Source organism: Diabrotica undecimpunctata, chromosome 6 (assembly GCF_040954645.1).
Source record: "Diabrotica undecimpunctata isolate CICGRU chromosome 6, icDiaUnde3, whole genome shotgun sequence".
In the NCBI taxonomy this organism is placed as follows: Eukaryota; Metazoa; Arthropoda; class Insecta; order Coleoptera; family Chrysomelidae; genus Diabrotica; species Diabrotica undecimpunctata.
Genome location: NC_092808.1, coordinates 126547296 through 126563805, shown reverse-complemented (window position 1 = coordinate 126563805; position 16510 = coordinate 126547296). Strand labels below are relative to the sequence as shown.

The 16510-nt window shown below is 33.5% G+C and overlaps 1 protein-coding gene across 6 annotated transcripts in view; it reads left to right on the top strand.

The window, feature by feature from the left end:
* Rtnl1 (reticulon) overlaps positions 1 to 16510 on the top strand; it is an 86573-nt gene that overhangs the window by 62083 nt on the left and 7980 nt on the right. Inside the window, exon 1 of one of the 6 annotated variants that reach the window (XM_072535352.1) lies at positions 9708 to 9888. The exons of the other annotated variants lie outside the window; for them this stretch is intronic. Coding sequence (XP_072391453.1) covers positions 9825 to 9888 — 64 coding nt within the window. The 5' untranslated portion in view covers positions 9708 to 9824. Of the gene's footprint in view, positions 1 to 9707; positions 9889 to 16510 lie in introns of those variants that run through there. 6 annotated transcript variants of the gene reach the window in all.

Genomic DNA, 16510 nt, shown 5'->3' with positions numbered 1-16510 from the left:
TCTATTGGCAGTTATTATGTGCTGCTTGTATCCTCTTTTTGTTTGATTTACTAATGTATCCCCATGCGTGAGATGCATAGGTTATTATTGGAAGTATTTAGTCTTAATTTTCTTTTTCTACCTTTTAATCCTCTTATTGCCGCTCTGGCTGTGGTTGTCTTTTGGATGGTTTGGTCCACATGTTGCGTGAATATGTTGGTCCTTGATCCATTGTGACTCCTAGTTGTTTTGCTTCTCTTTTCCATTCGCCGGGATTGTTTTGTACAGTAAGCTGTTCGTCTGAGGTTTCTCTTCTCTTTTTGAACAAGACTGCTTGAGTTTTTTCTGAGTTGATGTCTATTTTTTATTAAATACTCCATTCTTCTATTTTATCCAATGCTGTATGTATCTCATGAAAGTGATTATGCAAAAAATCTCATGGGAATATTTTTCCAAACGAACCCGAGCTTTTCGCCTTGTCTATATTTTGTTATAGTCGGTTCGCTATTCCCAGTCCAAACTGTCTGGTGAATTTAGTAATTATTTGCGAAGTTAGTTACTTTTTGACAGACTAAAAGTGGCTAGAAATTACTAGACAACCAAGCATACGTAGTCATAGCCAATATTAATAGTAAACAAACTAAATAGTAAATAAAATAGTAGGTACTTTACGAATTACCGACAATCAATATTTATTTATCTGCACCATATAATAAATAAAAAAAAATCCACAAGGAAAATAGTTCCTGCAGCTGGCTGTATACCACGTATAACAAAAAGAGGTTAGTCTTTGTATGTGGGTATATTTTATTTTATAAAAACCCTTAAAAGGGCAACATTAAAAGCACGAACGTTTTCGGAACAACTGTTCCATCATCAGGTTAAAATACAGGTTACCATGTTACCACACCCAAAATTTTATGGGTTCAGTATACACTTCCACTATTTAGACTAATTCTTCTTTTTTCAATGAAAGAAGTCTGTAATAGAAGTTTATTTAAGCTGTTAATACTGTGAGCTAGTAACTTTTGTGTTGTAGGTTTCTAGCTATGAATCTGTCAAAATATGCTCGAGTTGAGCGAATGGACCTTATTAAGCATAAAGAGAGTAATATTCATATTTATTTAAAAAAACGGTAGTGTCTAAGTCAAATAACTTATATGAGTAACATTAACAAATCTGCTGCACATATATGAAATATGAGTCATTTTTTTTATATCGAATTGTGATATTTTATTAGTACTTTTTATTAAAATTTGCTAATCCAAAAAAATATCAATTATTCTCATGATTAAGGCTATCGCATATTTTTTATTTCAAAAGTGCTAACATTCAAATTTAGTATTTATCGATCGACCTTTGTATATTTATACAATCGACACTTCGAATGGTCTGGCGTCTACAAAGATATGCTTACACTTGCCACGTTTGTCTGTGTTGAACAACGTTGCCGTCTTTGGAAAACATTCTCATTTTAGACGACAATTTTTCCTTGATATTTGTCTTACTATGATACGTCACTATCATATAATTATACTTGTTTTTATTATTTTATACAAAATAATATGTTATACAAATTTGACTATTCTATCAACAAACATGCAATAGTGTATGGATACGATAATAAAGCTGACAAATATATTCATTCTTCAATCTTTCCCGTGATTTTTATTAGTCGCTTTTCTTATATTATTATTATTCTTAACTCATGTAAAACATGCAAATTATCTATTTTAACCCTCAACTGGCGTCGTGATTTATTCTGCCGTTAACTGCGTCCTGGGGTCTACCGGACCCCTCTTTTTTATTTTATTTTTTTGTGAAATTAATCAAGACATAATTATTTCGTTATAATTTGTAATCATTTAAGCTGAAATAAAACCATGTAAGCCAATTTTCTATTTATGTTTCATTAATAATAATGACAAATGCTAGAAAATACCCATTATAGAAATAGTGTTTAGTAGGTATGTACATGCGGAACCTACGTCTTGGCATTTTTTTACAAAACGCTCAAATAACCAAGACACTGCTGCAGTCCGATCATTAGTTTTACGTTCTTCTCGATCTTCTGCATTATCAAACCTAAAACAAAAGCAATAAAATATTTACACCAACGGTTCAGTCAACAAACCTTAGACATGCGACCAACACATATACTCTTTTCAAAGACATAATGGATCTGAATATGTCTCGTCACGTTCCATCTGTTGCAAATATTTCTTGCAGGTCTTCATCATTTGACTTGAAAACTGCAGAGTAATACAAGATAGCGGGAAACGCTCTAATTTCTTCCTTTATTAGTTCTCTCAATTCTGTTGTATCAGAATTGCTAAATTTATCTTAAAATAACAATATATTCTCATTTGTCCGTAGAATTATTTCGTTTTCCATATCCTCTGTGAAAAGAGGGCTCCATATTTTTAAGGGATCAGGGACATTACCACATTTTGCAGGTCCTTTCAACCCCAGAAGTACTTTTACCAGATTGTGTTTTGTTGTTCTAATATTCAAATCTGGATTGGCCGGAACAGCAGACCACTTGTATCGATTTTTACCAAAATAAAACTTTCCATTTGTTATTTCTAGTCCCTCTTATTCTTCATCTTCCATCTCAGAATCAGAGTTATAGTCACTCTCTGGTCAAAAATCTTTGTCGTTGTAGTCCTCATAATGACTAAACTCGCTTTCTAATTCATCATACCACCACATTACACTTTTATCAAAATTAGGCTTTCCGAAATACACTCTTTTGGAAGAACCTGCCATTTCAGAAATAAAACACTATAACGTCGTGGTATGAGTGGTTTACGAGTACTTTAAGGTAAATGGCGTGGCCAGACATAAATGCTAAATTTGCAAGTTTTACATGGATTTAAAAAGTACTGTGGGTCTGCCTGACCCCACAACGTCAGTTGAGGGTTAAATTTACACGTCTGCATAACCGCTTATAGATCATCGCTCAACTTCTCTCAATATTGTTCAAGATAAATTATTGGACCGTAGCGCACGCTCCCTTGTCCTACTGGTAATTTATATCAGGCGAAACCCGTCGCCCTTTTTACTTCTATTCTTTGTTCAGTCAACGGTTTTTTTTTATCGGTCATTTTTGTCGTTTACATTAGTCTTGGTTTTTGGTGGTTGGTATGTATGATTTAGTTCCATAATAGATTTTAAAGCTGTCTGGTATTTTTTTTATTTAGATCTCGATGTTAATACATCTGCCTCTACATCGAAAAAACCTGCAAGTTCATTTATCTTCGCTTAGATGTTGTTTGTTGTATATGTACTTCCCATAGTCTTGATCCCTCTAAAAAATCAAAAATATTGCTTATGTCACCGACTCATAGACCATGACAATCCTCGAAGTTATAATCTGTCTAATACGGCTACTCCTAGTCAAGTACTGTTATTCGATCTTAGACGACGTTAAATATGGTCCCGTATACATATGTACACTTAATGATACACTAACAGATATATACGCAGATGAGTTGTCTACCCTCAAAATTTGGTATGGCAAATACACGTTTAGCCACAAAGCATTGAACCGCTCCTTTCGTCTCAGTCCAAACGTACTATGGTCACGTTTAAACACAATAATACTGTGAGCAAAATTGGTACGCACGGTCCTTAGTAAAAAACATCTGTGCACCAGTCTGGTGCACATGGGGCTAAACGTGTTAAGAAGAAGATAGTCTTAATAAATGTGTACGGTAATTCTCTATTGTAAGGAAGGTATATGAGGATCTTTGCATTGGGCATCTTCAAACGCGTTTACCATGTCAATAAAACATATTCTAGGAAAAAAAATTATGTTTATGTTATTTGTTTTAATCTTTGTTGCAACTTTTAATGAGATGTTTATTAAGTTCTCTGTAAGTGACTCTGCAACTATAACGTGTTTTCTTATCTACCTTGAGTCATTGTTTGTTAATATACTTAATATAAAAGTAGATATTGTTATTAGTATAATAATTACTTTTCACGAGAACTTTAGGTATAAAAAAACTACGAGTTGCATCATATTTACTGTGCCAGTTTACGAAGGCGATAAAAATTATGTTTTATTTTACAACTATGCTCATTAATTCGCTTAGATCAGTTGCACCAGTAGTGTGTACTGTTAATTAAAAATCTATTTTTGGAACAATACCTAATATTAGCAATAGAATATGTTTCAATATGTTTAAATTGTATTACGCGACAGCGTATACAGAAGGATGCTTAGAATAGCATGGACGCAGAAAAAACAAACACGAAAGTATTGCAAGAGATAGGCAAAGATTATGAAATAATATACACAATAAGAATGAGAAAGTTACAATATCTGGGACATGTATCGAGGTGACAGCGATATGAAAAGCTCAGATTGATAATACAGGAAACATAAAGGAGGAACAGAGTATTGGAAGAAGACAAGTGTCATGGTTTCCAAGTATAAGGAACTGGTTTAAATTTAGTTCAGTAGAACTCTCCCAGCAACGGTAGTACATACAGAAGATATAAATAATTAAGATATACACATCAACCATAATAGGTTATTAGTGGGTATACTGGTATACAGTGGTTTATAGGTTATACAAGTGAAATTACAGTTAGAATTAAACTTTTACCATCCAACGCGCAGTTAAGTTCACAAGATAAATTGCTCTCCTGTTTCTCAATCTGGAACAGTGGACAGTCTACAACAATATATTGCACAGTTATGGTGGTATCGCAAACAAAACAGAGTCTTGGTGGTTCCTTCTTCGGTAAATATTCGTGTGTTATTCCAGCGTGTCCTTTCTTCATGCGATATATTGTTACCCGGTCCCTACATTTTAGACAATAAGCGTCGTGTAATAACCGTCGAGTATTTCTAGTCTGCAAGTTTCTTTAGCCATACAATCCAGGAATCCAGGTCAAACTTTTTTGTTTCATGTTTTGTATCGCGGTAAGATCTTTTTTAATCTGATTTAATATAGGATGATTTGGATAGATTCTTTTTATACTTGTAATTGAGCTCAAAGCTGAAGACTACTGATATGATATCTTGATTAACAATTGGTTGCATCGCTTTGGCAGTCGCGAAAAGTTCGCCAGAATATATTGAGTATTCATGAAGTAATGGAAATTTTTGGGTAGTCATCTCTGTTATAATCTCGGTTCCCAATTGTTTCATACTCAGGAATTTTGGATCTGTATAAACAAAATGGCTAGAATTATATTTGTCCATAAAAGAGCTAGTAGGTAGATACAGGGGTGTTTCTTTTGAAGAGATTATTTATTAATGAATTATTATTGAATTATTTATTACTTTAGCAAACTGTATTGGGTTCTGCACAAACGATGACCTCAATATAACAATTGGGGTCATCAGAAAGGGGAGAGAATATATTCTGTTCAATCCAGAACTCGCTGGTTTCCCCATTTACATACCCTTTCGCATAGGGTATGTAAATCCCCATAGAAATAATAAGCAAGACGATCGTATGAAATTCTATTTAAAAATAAGTAAAATCAATAAACAAATTACATACATTTAATTACAACAAATCCTTTATATCTGCAATTTAAAATACGCATGACAAATGCGTTAAGGTGAATGAATTAACGTAAAAACACAGCTGTTTGGAACTAAATATGATACGATGGATATCTATACATCATACAAACCGCTTGTCTCCAGATGAAATCATAACAGGAATATGCTAGAATATGATCCGACAGACAATACCAAAGTCAATGCAATAGAATACTTTTGTGTATATATCAAGATAAACGAACCAAACAATATTATAAGTAGTATACATAGTTACACATCAATTAATAGTAAAATAAAATATACAATTAAACTATACGGTAAATACGCTAGAATGAATGTTTATATATACGTAAAATGTTCTTTTAAAAGTTCAAATCACGACACAAATGCGAAATAGCTAGTTCAGCACACAAGATGAATTTCTTAACAATATACATATACCAGTAAATAAACAAAACAAATTCAAAATGTTCAATTGACCATGTTCAATCGCTATCGCTACACAACTGAGATACAGTTCTAAACAAATATGAAATCTATACACCAAGTAAACGTACTTTATATATGCAGCAACAAGATAAATGGTGTATTGTACCTTACCCAATGAAATGATAGCACCAACCGCTATCGCCAACGACGTCTTAGCACCAACCGCTAACGCTAACGACGTCTTCAGCGACGTACAGGAACCACAAAAAGTTAATAATGGACCAGCCTCCACCCCAACTGCATAAAACGACTGTCTAGGTCACTAGACCGAAGCGAAGTGTCTGTGGTAGGATACACAACCCTCAACCCAAACCCACGTGTCGTTTGGGAGACAAAACTCGACTATCATTTTATAGATGGGATTCGCCCCTTATCTCACACACACGTCTGGTGTTATTTCACAGATGGCTCGTCTTGTAAATTAGTTCTTAAAACCGCTGTGCCCTTCTCGTTTAAATATACTTCTGGGAGAATCAAAACTAACAAAAAGCCTGTTAATAATTTATAAATGTTTATATATATCGTTGCGAAACTGCAACAAATTAAAAGCAGTTAATTTTTTTACAAATGATAGGCGAAGATTATGATTTTGATTCTGATTATGATTATGAATTCAGCGTGGAAACGTGTAGTAAAGACATAGGAATAGACAGGGTTTTTGTTGTTACCTAAAAGTTTTGTTGCGTACTGTAGATTTGGATGTAATATTCTAATTGAGAGTGGAGCAATATTAGCTTCGCAATATAAACTTTCAACAAGGCTAGATCTATAAGCTTCTAGAGCTAATCTTAGTGGGATATTTTGCACCTTATTCAACTGTTTTACAGTTGAGTGTCTGAATTGTAAACAATTGAGCCATAATTTCATTTTTATATTAGCAAATGGTGTCTGTGTCTGGTGTTTAAGTTTTATTTTTCATATTGACGTATGGGACATAAAATTTGAGAAGAAAATACAATAAAATTTCCTCTCGATATTGTTATCTGATATAGTGACTAATAAACAGCAAGGAAGTAATGCCTTTTTTGTTGATAAAATCTCAAACTTATTCAATAAATAAGTTTACAATGTACAAAATTAAAATTCGCAAGTGTTTCATTGTTTTGGACGGTTGCCCAACCGCGAAATTGTTAAGCTGTTTAAAGATCAAAATGTTATTCTGGCAACGATTTATAGAACGATAAGAGACAAAGATGTTATCCATTATACTCATTTTCTGAAAACTAGAAGATCTCGTGTTTTGACACAAAATAGGATAATATTTTGATACAATCCGTTCAATGCAGAATTTGTGTTTCTAATTGAAAGCTGGTTCGTCGTTTTTGAAGTGTCATTCAAGGCAGTTGTCCAGCTTCGGCTCGAAAGAACTTCTCTGCATGTTGCAGAGCTTTGAGACGAAGCCATTTTGTAAGAAATCGTGTCATTGTAATGGACGAAGAAAATTTTGTTCCGCTCTCACCTTTTGAAATAAAAGGATATATTTTCATCATCATCATATAACGGGGGTCCTACGGCGATTGCCGCTTCCCGCATTTCAGCCTCCATCTTTTCCTATCTCTCCAATCTCCCTCTTCTAAGCCTCTAGATTGCATTGTTTTTGTAATTTTTCTTCTCCAGGAATTTGGTGGTCTTCCCCTTTTCCTTCTTTCTATCGGAACATACATTAAGGCTTTCTTTGGCTCCTCCATTCTCATCACGTTACCATACCATTGTAATTGCCTTCCTTGTATTCTATCTGAAAGAGTATCTCTAATTCCTGTACGGTTTCGTATTTCCTTATTCCTGATTCTTTCCATTCTCGATACTCAACATGACCTTCTAAGATAATCCATTTCCACAACGTCTACTTTATCTCGTTCATTCTTTGTCATCGTCCAACATTCGGCACCATATGTGGTAATTGGTTCTACAATTGCTCTGTATACGCGAAGTTTGCATCTTTATTTTATTAGACCACAGTAATAAATTCAGTATTCGGATGCATTTTATTCCTTGGGTTATTCGGTTTTGTACATCTATCTTAACTCTGCCATCTGCTGATATGATGCTTCCTAGATATTTATACTGGTTGCAGCCTTTTATGACTGCGTTTTCAAGCCTCAGATCTGTGGTATTTCGTCCAATTTTTAAATATTCTGTTTTGCTTATGTTTACAGTAAGCCCCCATTTGGCATATTCCTCAAATAATTTTCGATTCATATAATTTATATCTTCCTCATCGGTTGCAACCACCACCTGATCATCTGCAAACAACAATGTATACACAGTTTCGTGTCCCACTTCGATGCCCATAAATCTACATTTATTTCTCCAATTCCTCAATGCTTCTTGGACGTATATTTTAAAGAGTGTCGGTGACAAACAGCATCCTTGCTTTAGGCCTTTAGTGACTTTAAATTCATTTGAGGTTCTGGTTCCAATTTTTACACAACTAACTGCATTTTCGTACAATTGATATATCGCTCGGATATACGTCGAATCCAATCCGGACCTTTCGAGGACCTCAAACATTTTCTTTAATGCTTTCTCAAGGTCTATAAATACCAAATGGGTCTCCCTCCTTCTTTCGACACGCTCTTCAATTATTTGTCGTAGGATAAATATATTATCAAGGCAGGATCTCCCGGTACGAAAGCCGCTTTGTTCTTCAATATCTTGTATCTGTCTTTCAACCATCTTCTTTAATATTCTGCCGTACAACCGGCCCACAGAGCTCATCACACTAATACCTCTATAATTTGAACAGTCTCTTTTATTACTTTTTTATATATGGAGCTTATATAAGATTTATTCCAATCTTTAGGAATTTCCTGGTCTCCACACATACATTTATTGAAAAGGTCTACTATTAATTCTAAAAGTGCAGTCGGCCCATATTTAACCAGCTCTATGGGAATGTCTCCAGGCCCTGCGGCTTTTCCGTTTTTAACCTCTTTTAAGGTTTCCGTCAATTCAGATAATGTTATTATAGGGATTTCCTGTCTTTCATCTCTGTTGTCTATTAATTCCCTTATCTTTTCCCATCTGTATTCTACTCTATCCTCTTTCAGCAGTTTCGTATAATATTCTTCGCATTCATTTAACTTTGTGAGAGAAATATATTTATGAGAGGATATATTTTACATATCTTATATTGGAAACAATTCAGACGAATTTAAGTTTAAAGAGAAAGCGAAAAAAGAAATTTGATTCCAAAGTTGTAGTTACGTGCGGAATTTCTAAAAGTGAAGAACACACCCATTTTGTTTAATAAGCAAACAGTAGAAAATTCTTAAATCCAGAATTATTAGGAGTATCTCAAAAACACCACATAAAGATATGATAATCAATATCAACAGATACACGTATTTTTGTCAAAGGTCCCCATCCTTTGGGCCTTTTCTAGCTTCAGGTTGAAGACACCTGCTAGTGCAAAACACCCAAACATTCATCTGAATAACAACTATTCTATTTAAATTAAATTCTATTCTATTAAAACATTAGAAAAAGACATTTGACAGAAATCTTAAATTTTATAACCAATGTTTCTATTATACTAGTTGCAGTATTTAATAATTAAAGTATTAAAAACTCAACTGTTAAAATAGTTCATGAATTCCTATATTATTAAGTAGTATCCATGTAATTCTTTTTTACAATCTGACAACGCTGCGTGGAGTATCTACTTATTGAAAGGTGGTACCGGGACTGGGTGAGAGGCTAGATACATACCTACCTCATGTCTCTTTTTAACAAAACTCTCCTTGTATGTGTACGCTATTTTAAGGCTGTATGCGCACATTGATATCTTGTAGTGCTATTCTAGGATTTTGTTTATATTTTATTAAAAATGGGTAGAAGACAGAATAAATATCAACAAGATGTATCTGAAGATCTACCGGAAAGAGGACCTGGTAAGACTTTACGACTTTTAATTCATGAAATTTCAAAAATTCCTGTCTTTGTTTCAAAAACATATGGCTTGACTTTATGGTAGTTTGACACGAGGTATTTTTTAGTTTAAAACGGACCTATTGTATATTTTTCTTTTATTATATACCTATTAGGAGTTTGTTAAATGTGTGGATTATTTCATTAATGGAGAGATAAAAGCTTTTTTATCGGTTATGTAAATAAATCCTACACATGATAAGTTTAAAATACAAAAAATTAATTCACTTTTATTAAAGTTTAGGTAATTCATGAGTTAACGCCCTTTTTATATTATGAAGATACGGACGTTATCATTATTCTATTTTGTTACTGGTATAAGAAGAATAAAGTATCCTATAAAACATTTAAATTATATGCACGACAGCTATTTCGCAGCAGTGGAACGTGTGTTTTAAGATTATTTAAATTTTTTAATAAGGGTCAACTTGTTGATCATAAAAAGGTCATTAATATGCTTCTTTATTTCTCAATTTCCATTCCCTTTAATAAAAAAAGTTAGAAGTTTCAGTTTTAATTAGTAGTTTTTAACTATGTTAATTATGTAGTCATCACCGTTATTAACTTAATATAATTCTAAAGGTTTCGATTTTCTGGGAATATGAATATTTGATGTAGCAAATATGTTTTAAAATATTTTATTTGCTCAAACTATTTAATATTCACATTTTCAGACAGAAAACGTTCTTTCAGACAGACTACATAATTATAAAACTGACGTAATTGTCTGTTCAGTAGTTCATTGAGTTAGCATTGGTAACGTCATTAATCCAAATTGAAATTTCAAGTTAATTAGCTTCCTTTTGAAGCAATTTGTATCTTATCCTCTTTATTGCATTTTGATTTCTTTTTTGTTTTTGAAGCGAAGCTTCTACGCTTCTATACTAGCACTAGTAGCCCAGTCCGGTTAAAAAAAAGGTCGAAAATTTTTTCACAGATATCTGAAGCTTTTAAGACATAGGTGGGGGACGAATAGATGAAAAAGTACTCGTATTTTTACCTTGCGTGTTTTTTTAACAATAATTTATGGACACAATTTGTTTTTTTGTATATTTTTTTTTCCTTTTTACATAAACAATATTTATATCATTTTTTATATCAGGAATATCTTTATTTTCCCGTTTTTTAAATTAATGTTTAATGTTTACATTTAAATGTTATTAATACATTTGAACATGTTATTAATACAGGAATTACCGTCTTTAAAATTTTTGTGAAATTTCCCCCCGATAGGTCATATAGTTTAAAAGTTATTTAATTTATTTATCCCTGAGGCTAAATATTTAAACTATTGAACTTGCTCTATTAATGATGCTAGACACACTTAGCAAATTTCATAGGATTCTTTAAGACTTAAACTATCTCAGAAATTAAATGCATATTACGTTTTCATCGAAATTATTTACAAAATACACGTTTGAAAAAGGGGCATGTTTTTTACTTATAAACAATTGTAATAACTTCTATATTTTTCAAGCTACAGACTTATACGTACAACCATTGGATAGCTGGTAAAAAAACTCACATTTAAAAAAACCTTCTGTGACTAATAGGAATGAAGTAAGGGACTATTTTTTTAAAAATCATATCTCCATTGTTTATAAACATTAAAAAGTAAAATTTGCACAAATTTTGAATGAAAATCTAAACTTTATATTGAAACTTATACCTATAAAATTGATCCAATTTTTCGAAACAAAGGTAATTTCGAAAGATCGGCATAGGAATGTGGAGGGGATAACTATTTCAGCTCCGTTTTTTTTTCGAGATAGGAACTTCAAATTGAAACACGTAGGAAAAATTTACATTATCTCGGCTTCCAATGCAGCTAGAAGCCTCTTTTTTTAATCTGGGGTAGCTCGTCGAAATATGAATAACTACATAGTTTTCACTGGCCGGAAAATTGGGAAACCTCGGAAAAATCGAGTTCGTTTGAAATTCACCGTAAAAATTTACTTTTTTTTAATTTGGCTGGAATAGTCTGTCGCAGTATTAATACTGATGACATAATTTTCACCTCCTGGAAGTCTCGGAAAATCAACATAATTATAATTAATATAAGTAACGAATATAATAATATAATGTGTAAAAAATTACCTGAAATTTAATTTATAAAATATATACTTAAGTATTATTACATCATTGATATAAAATGAAAAAAAATATATGATATTGTTTATGTAAAATATAAGAAAAAAAAAGTTTGGTCACCGGCTAAACTGTGAACTCAGTTTTTATTACCGGCTAAACATATTTAAAGATTTCTTTCGAATATGTTTCACGTTTCTTACGTGAACGTAATTGTCGCAGGCTTTGTTTCATTAATTTTCCCAGCCTTTGTAGATTTCTTTTTATCCAGCTGCATAAACCTAGCGTTATGCAGTTGGTTACAGGTCTTTCAATGTATATTGTTCGTTTTAACATCAGACTCATTGTCAAACCGGAGACTCACACCTAATTATCCACTGGCAAACGTCTTAGAGCCCAAGATTGACCAGCGCTCCGTTTCGAGTCCTTTATTTTGTTTATCAAAATGGGCTAATATCACTTTAAGATCCCCAGTGTTGTTATATTGAAGGTGTGTCAGCATACCTTTTGGATTTAGAGAGTTATTTAACTTTCGACTCCTTTTTTTTCAAGAAAATCCTTGTGAAGTTCACCCAAAAAATGATCAACTCAAAGTACCCGTCTTCCTTTACATAGAAGAGCACATAGAGTTTCATCGTTAATTTTTTTAGAACATATTTAATGGATCCTATTTCATTCTCGGCGCCACTTTACCGGCTACTTCTTGGGGATCACTGCTGTCTGATTCCTATTAGAGCAGTTTGATAACATCCATCACCACAATTTTTTGGGAAGGAAGTTGCAGTCTGTCGCGTCTGTTCACACTCGGGAAGTAGTTGGAAGTTTCCTATGGTCTGCTGACCTGACCTTGCTCATTTCAACACTAGTGTAAACCGTCCTTGCAATGTGGTTTTGTCTAGATGTTACGGGAGCTGGTAACTCTTTCTTAGTTTGCTGGAAGCAGTTTTGTGAGCAGATTCTGGTCCGACGAGTATGGGATAAATATTGGTGTCTCCAGCAAATCGTCCATGACAGTTTTTTTAAATACGCAATTACCATGCAAGATTGCAATGTCCCAAATGTCTGAATGTTGACCAAAAGCGTACAGGAGAAAAAATTATCGAGATAGGACGTGGAAAGTTGTTTAAATGTATTTTGTTTCTACAGGACAATGCCAATGCATACAAATCGCATGTTGACATACAAACATTTCGTGATTTAGGGTCCGCATTACTCCCAAACCCACTAGATCGCTAGATCTGGCTTCGTCCGACTTTTGTGTTTTTCTTCAAGTGAAAGAAAGCATTTGCAAACAATTACATAGCATTTAATTCTACTTATTCATACCAGAAACGATCCGCGACCGTAAAATGTTTTTTATCGAATAATTAATTCGTTCTATTTGTATTTCACTTTCTCAATATTATTACATTTATATATTTTTTTCCTCTCATGCTATATTTCTTACGAGAGAAATCAAAATTTTTAATTATAGTTCTATATCTGAGTCAGCGATTAACACACACTTTAAAATAGTATGAATATGTTCTCTATAATAAGATATTCCTACAGCTAAATGCTTTTCTTTATAATTCATTATGCGTAGGACTTAAACCTGATCTTGCTTTTGCTTATGTAGTTGCAAATTAGCCATTTTATAACAATTTAAGGTGTAGGTAGAAAATAGTTTTGCGAAATACCTGGCTAGATTAAAGATTTTGTGATACCTTTTTTTGACTACTTGATTTTATTACTTTATTTTGTAAGAAAAATGTAGTGTATGTATATTTTTATCGAGCAACCTATAAAATCCTTTAATAAAAGTTCTATATTAATATCGTTATTTCTGCATGATTTACCGATGGACCTTCAGACGAATGAAATACATTTTAAGAATTCCTTTATACACACCTGACAAATAGTCACTACTTCGGCTATTTCTTCCAGCAAATATTAGCTAACAATCCTATTCAATTTTTATCAACTTGTCAAGCTTCTTGGTAGAAAAACATATTTTATTTAGATACATTTCCTTATTTATAAAATAAACCACATAATTATTACGTATCCCGCTGTTATCTTCAAGCATAATGGAAATTTTTATTATTTGGTTAAAATGCGACAAAAATCAACCACATGATCAGACATGCAGTACTCATAAATGTAATAAATTCATATTAAAATAGCTAGAACTATATGTATGAAAATGAAACAATTGTTCTGCACGGTCCGAAATAGAAAATACTCAGTTTAGATTTGAAATCATGGTTATGGAGATTTCTACATTGTTACCATTACCGAAGAAACTATCTTCCAAAAATTCTGAGACTATAAGAAACAAGAGTTTCGAGTTAAGTATCATCATCATCATCCAACCTTCATTTATCACGTCCACTGCTGGACATAGGCCTCCCTTAAACTCATCCATTCTTAAGATTTTGTGCTCTTTGATGCCAATTTTTCGTGATACGCCTGATGTCGTCAGCCCAACGTGTAGGTGATCTTCCTCTACTACGTTTGTCTGCTCATGGCCTCCAATTTGTACTTTTGCTCCTCCATCGTGAGTCATGCATTCTCGCTACATGGCCTGCCCAGATCCTTTTCAGTTCCGCTATGCGTTCCACAACATCAGCAATACTCGTCCTTTTTCGCAGATACTCCCAGCATAGACCGTTCCATTCGTCTCTGTGCCACTCTCAATTTCGAAGCCGTAGTCTTGGTTAGAGTAATAGTTTCCGCCCCATAGGTCATGACCGATAATACGCATTGGTCAAATACTTTTTTTTTTGAGGTTAATTGGTATGTTGGCCCTAAGTGTGTCTCGTAGTTTTCCAAAGGCTGCCCACGCTAAAGTAATTCGTCTTTGGATTTCCTATGTTTGGTTATCCCCGCTGATTCTTATTTCATGACCCAAATATGTATATTTCTCCACCAGTTCTACAACTTTGTCTTGAATAGTTAAATGGTTATTGGGGACAATATTTGTCATAAACTTAGTTTTGGTCATGTTCATTCTGACGCCCACCTTCGAACATACAAAGTCCAATTCATTTAACATAATTTAGGCTCATCCTAAATTATCTGTGATAAGGACAATGTCATCTGCAAAACGGAGATGGTTAAGCTTTTCGCCGTCTATTGTTACTCATTTTTGGTCCCAATTTACCATCTTAAAGGCAAACTCCAATGCCGTTACGAATAATTTCGGTGACAATGTATCTCCTTGCCTTATCCCACTTTTTATTTTTATTGGTCGGGTTTTATCGTGTAACTTAAAAGTCATAGTGGCATTTTTGTAAATATTGTAAATAAGTTCACTATACATATGGTCAATTCTGCTGCCATTCATTGCTTCTATAACGCTGTCTATTTCAATCATGTCTAACGCTTTATGAAAATCTGAGGACAAGAGGTTTATTGTATTCCGCAGATTTTTCAATGAGTGTTTACTGTATCTTCTTCTTCATATGCCGTCCCCATTAACGGAGGTTGGCGACCACATTTTTAAAAGCTTCTCTGTCTTTTGCAACGTGGAATAATTCGTCTACAGTCATGTTTGTCCATTCTCGAATATTTCGCAGCCATGACTTCCTCTTTCTACCTATTCCCTTTTTGCCATCGATTCTACCCTGCATGATAACCTGCAGAAGACTATATTTATTATTTCTTAGTATGTGTCCAAGATATGCAGTCTTGCGTACTTTTATCGTTCTCAACAATTTTTTGTCTCGACCCATCCTTCTCAGCACTTCCTCATTGGTGACCCTGGCAGTCCATGGGATTCTCAACATTCTCCGGTATATCCAAAGTTCAAAGGCTTCAATCTTTTTAACTATTTGCGCTTTTAGTGTCCATGTTTCTACCCCGTGCAATAGTTGCGACCAGACGTAACATTCAACAAACCTCAGTCTCAGCGCAGTATTCAGATTTTTGTCACAGAACAATTGTTTGAATTTTAAGAACGCTGCCCTTGCCATTTCTATTCGTACCCGGATCTCTTGGTCTGGATCTAATTCTGTGTTGATGTAAGCTCCCAGATATTTATATTTTGTCACTCTCTCTATTTGCTGTCCACCAAGAGTTAGTTGTTCATTATTTATTGGACTCCTTGATACTATAATAAATTTGGTCTTATCTGTGTTGATGTCAAGTCCCATTTTAATGCATTCACTATTTATTGCATCTAGTAAAGTTTGTAGTTCTTCTATACTCTCAGCCATAATTACCGTGTCATCTGCAAATCTCATGGTGTTTATGATTTCTCCACCAATTCTTATTCCCTCTTTTCGTTTACTGTATGGAGGTGATCATTGGTACCATAATTTGAACGGAATCCTGCCTGCTCTCTCGGTTGCTTGAAATCTAATTTTTTATCCAATCTTTTGGATATTTTTTTATAGCATACTATTTTTTATTTTTAAATGTAGCAAATAATTTTTATGTTACTATTGTTACTTCTGTTGATTGTCACTTTAACAAATAAGAAAAATGATTCCGAAGATCCCACGGTATCACGTA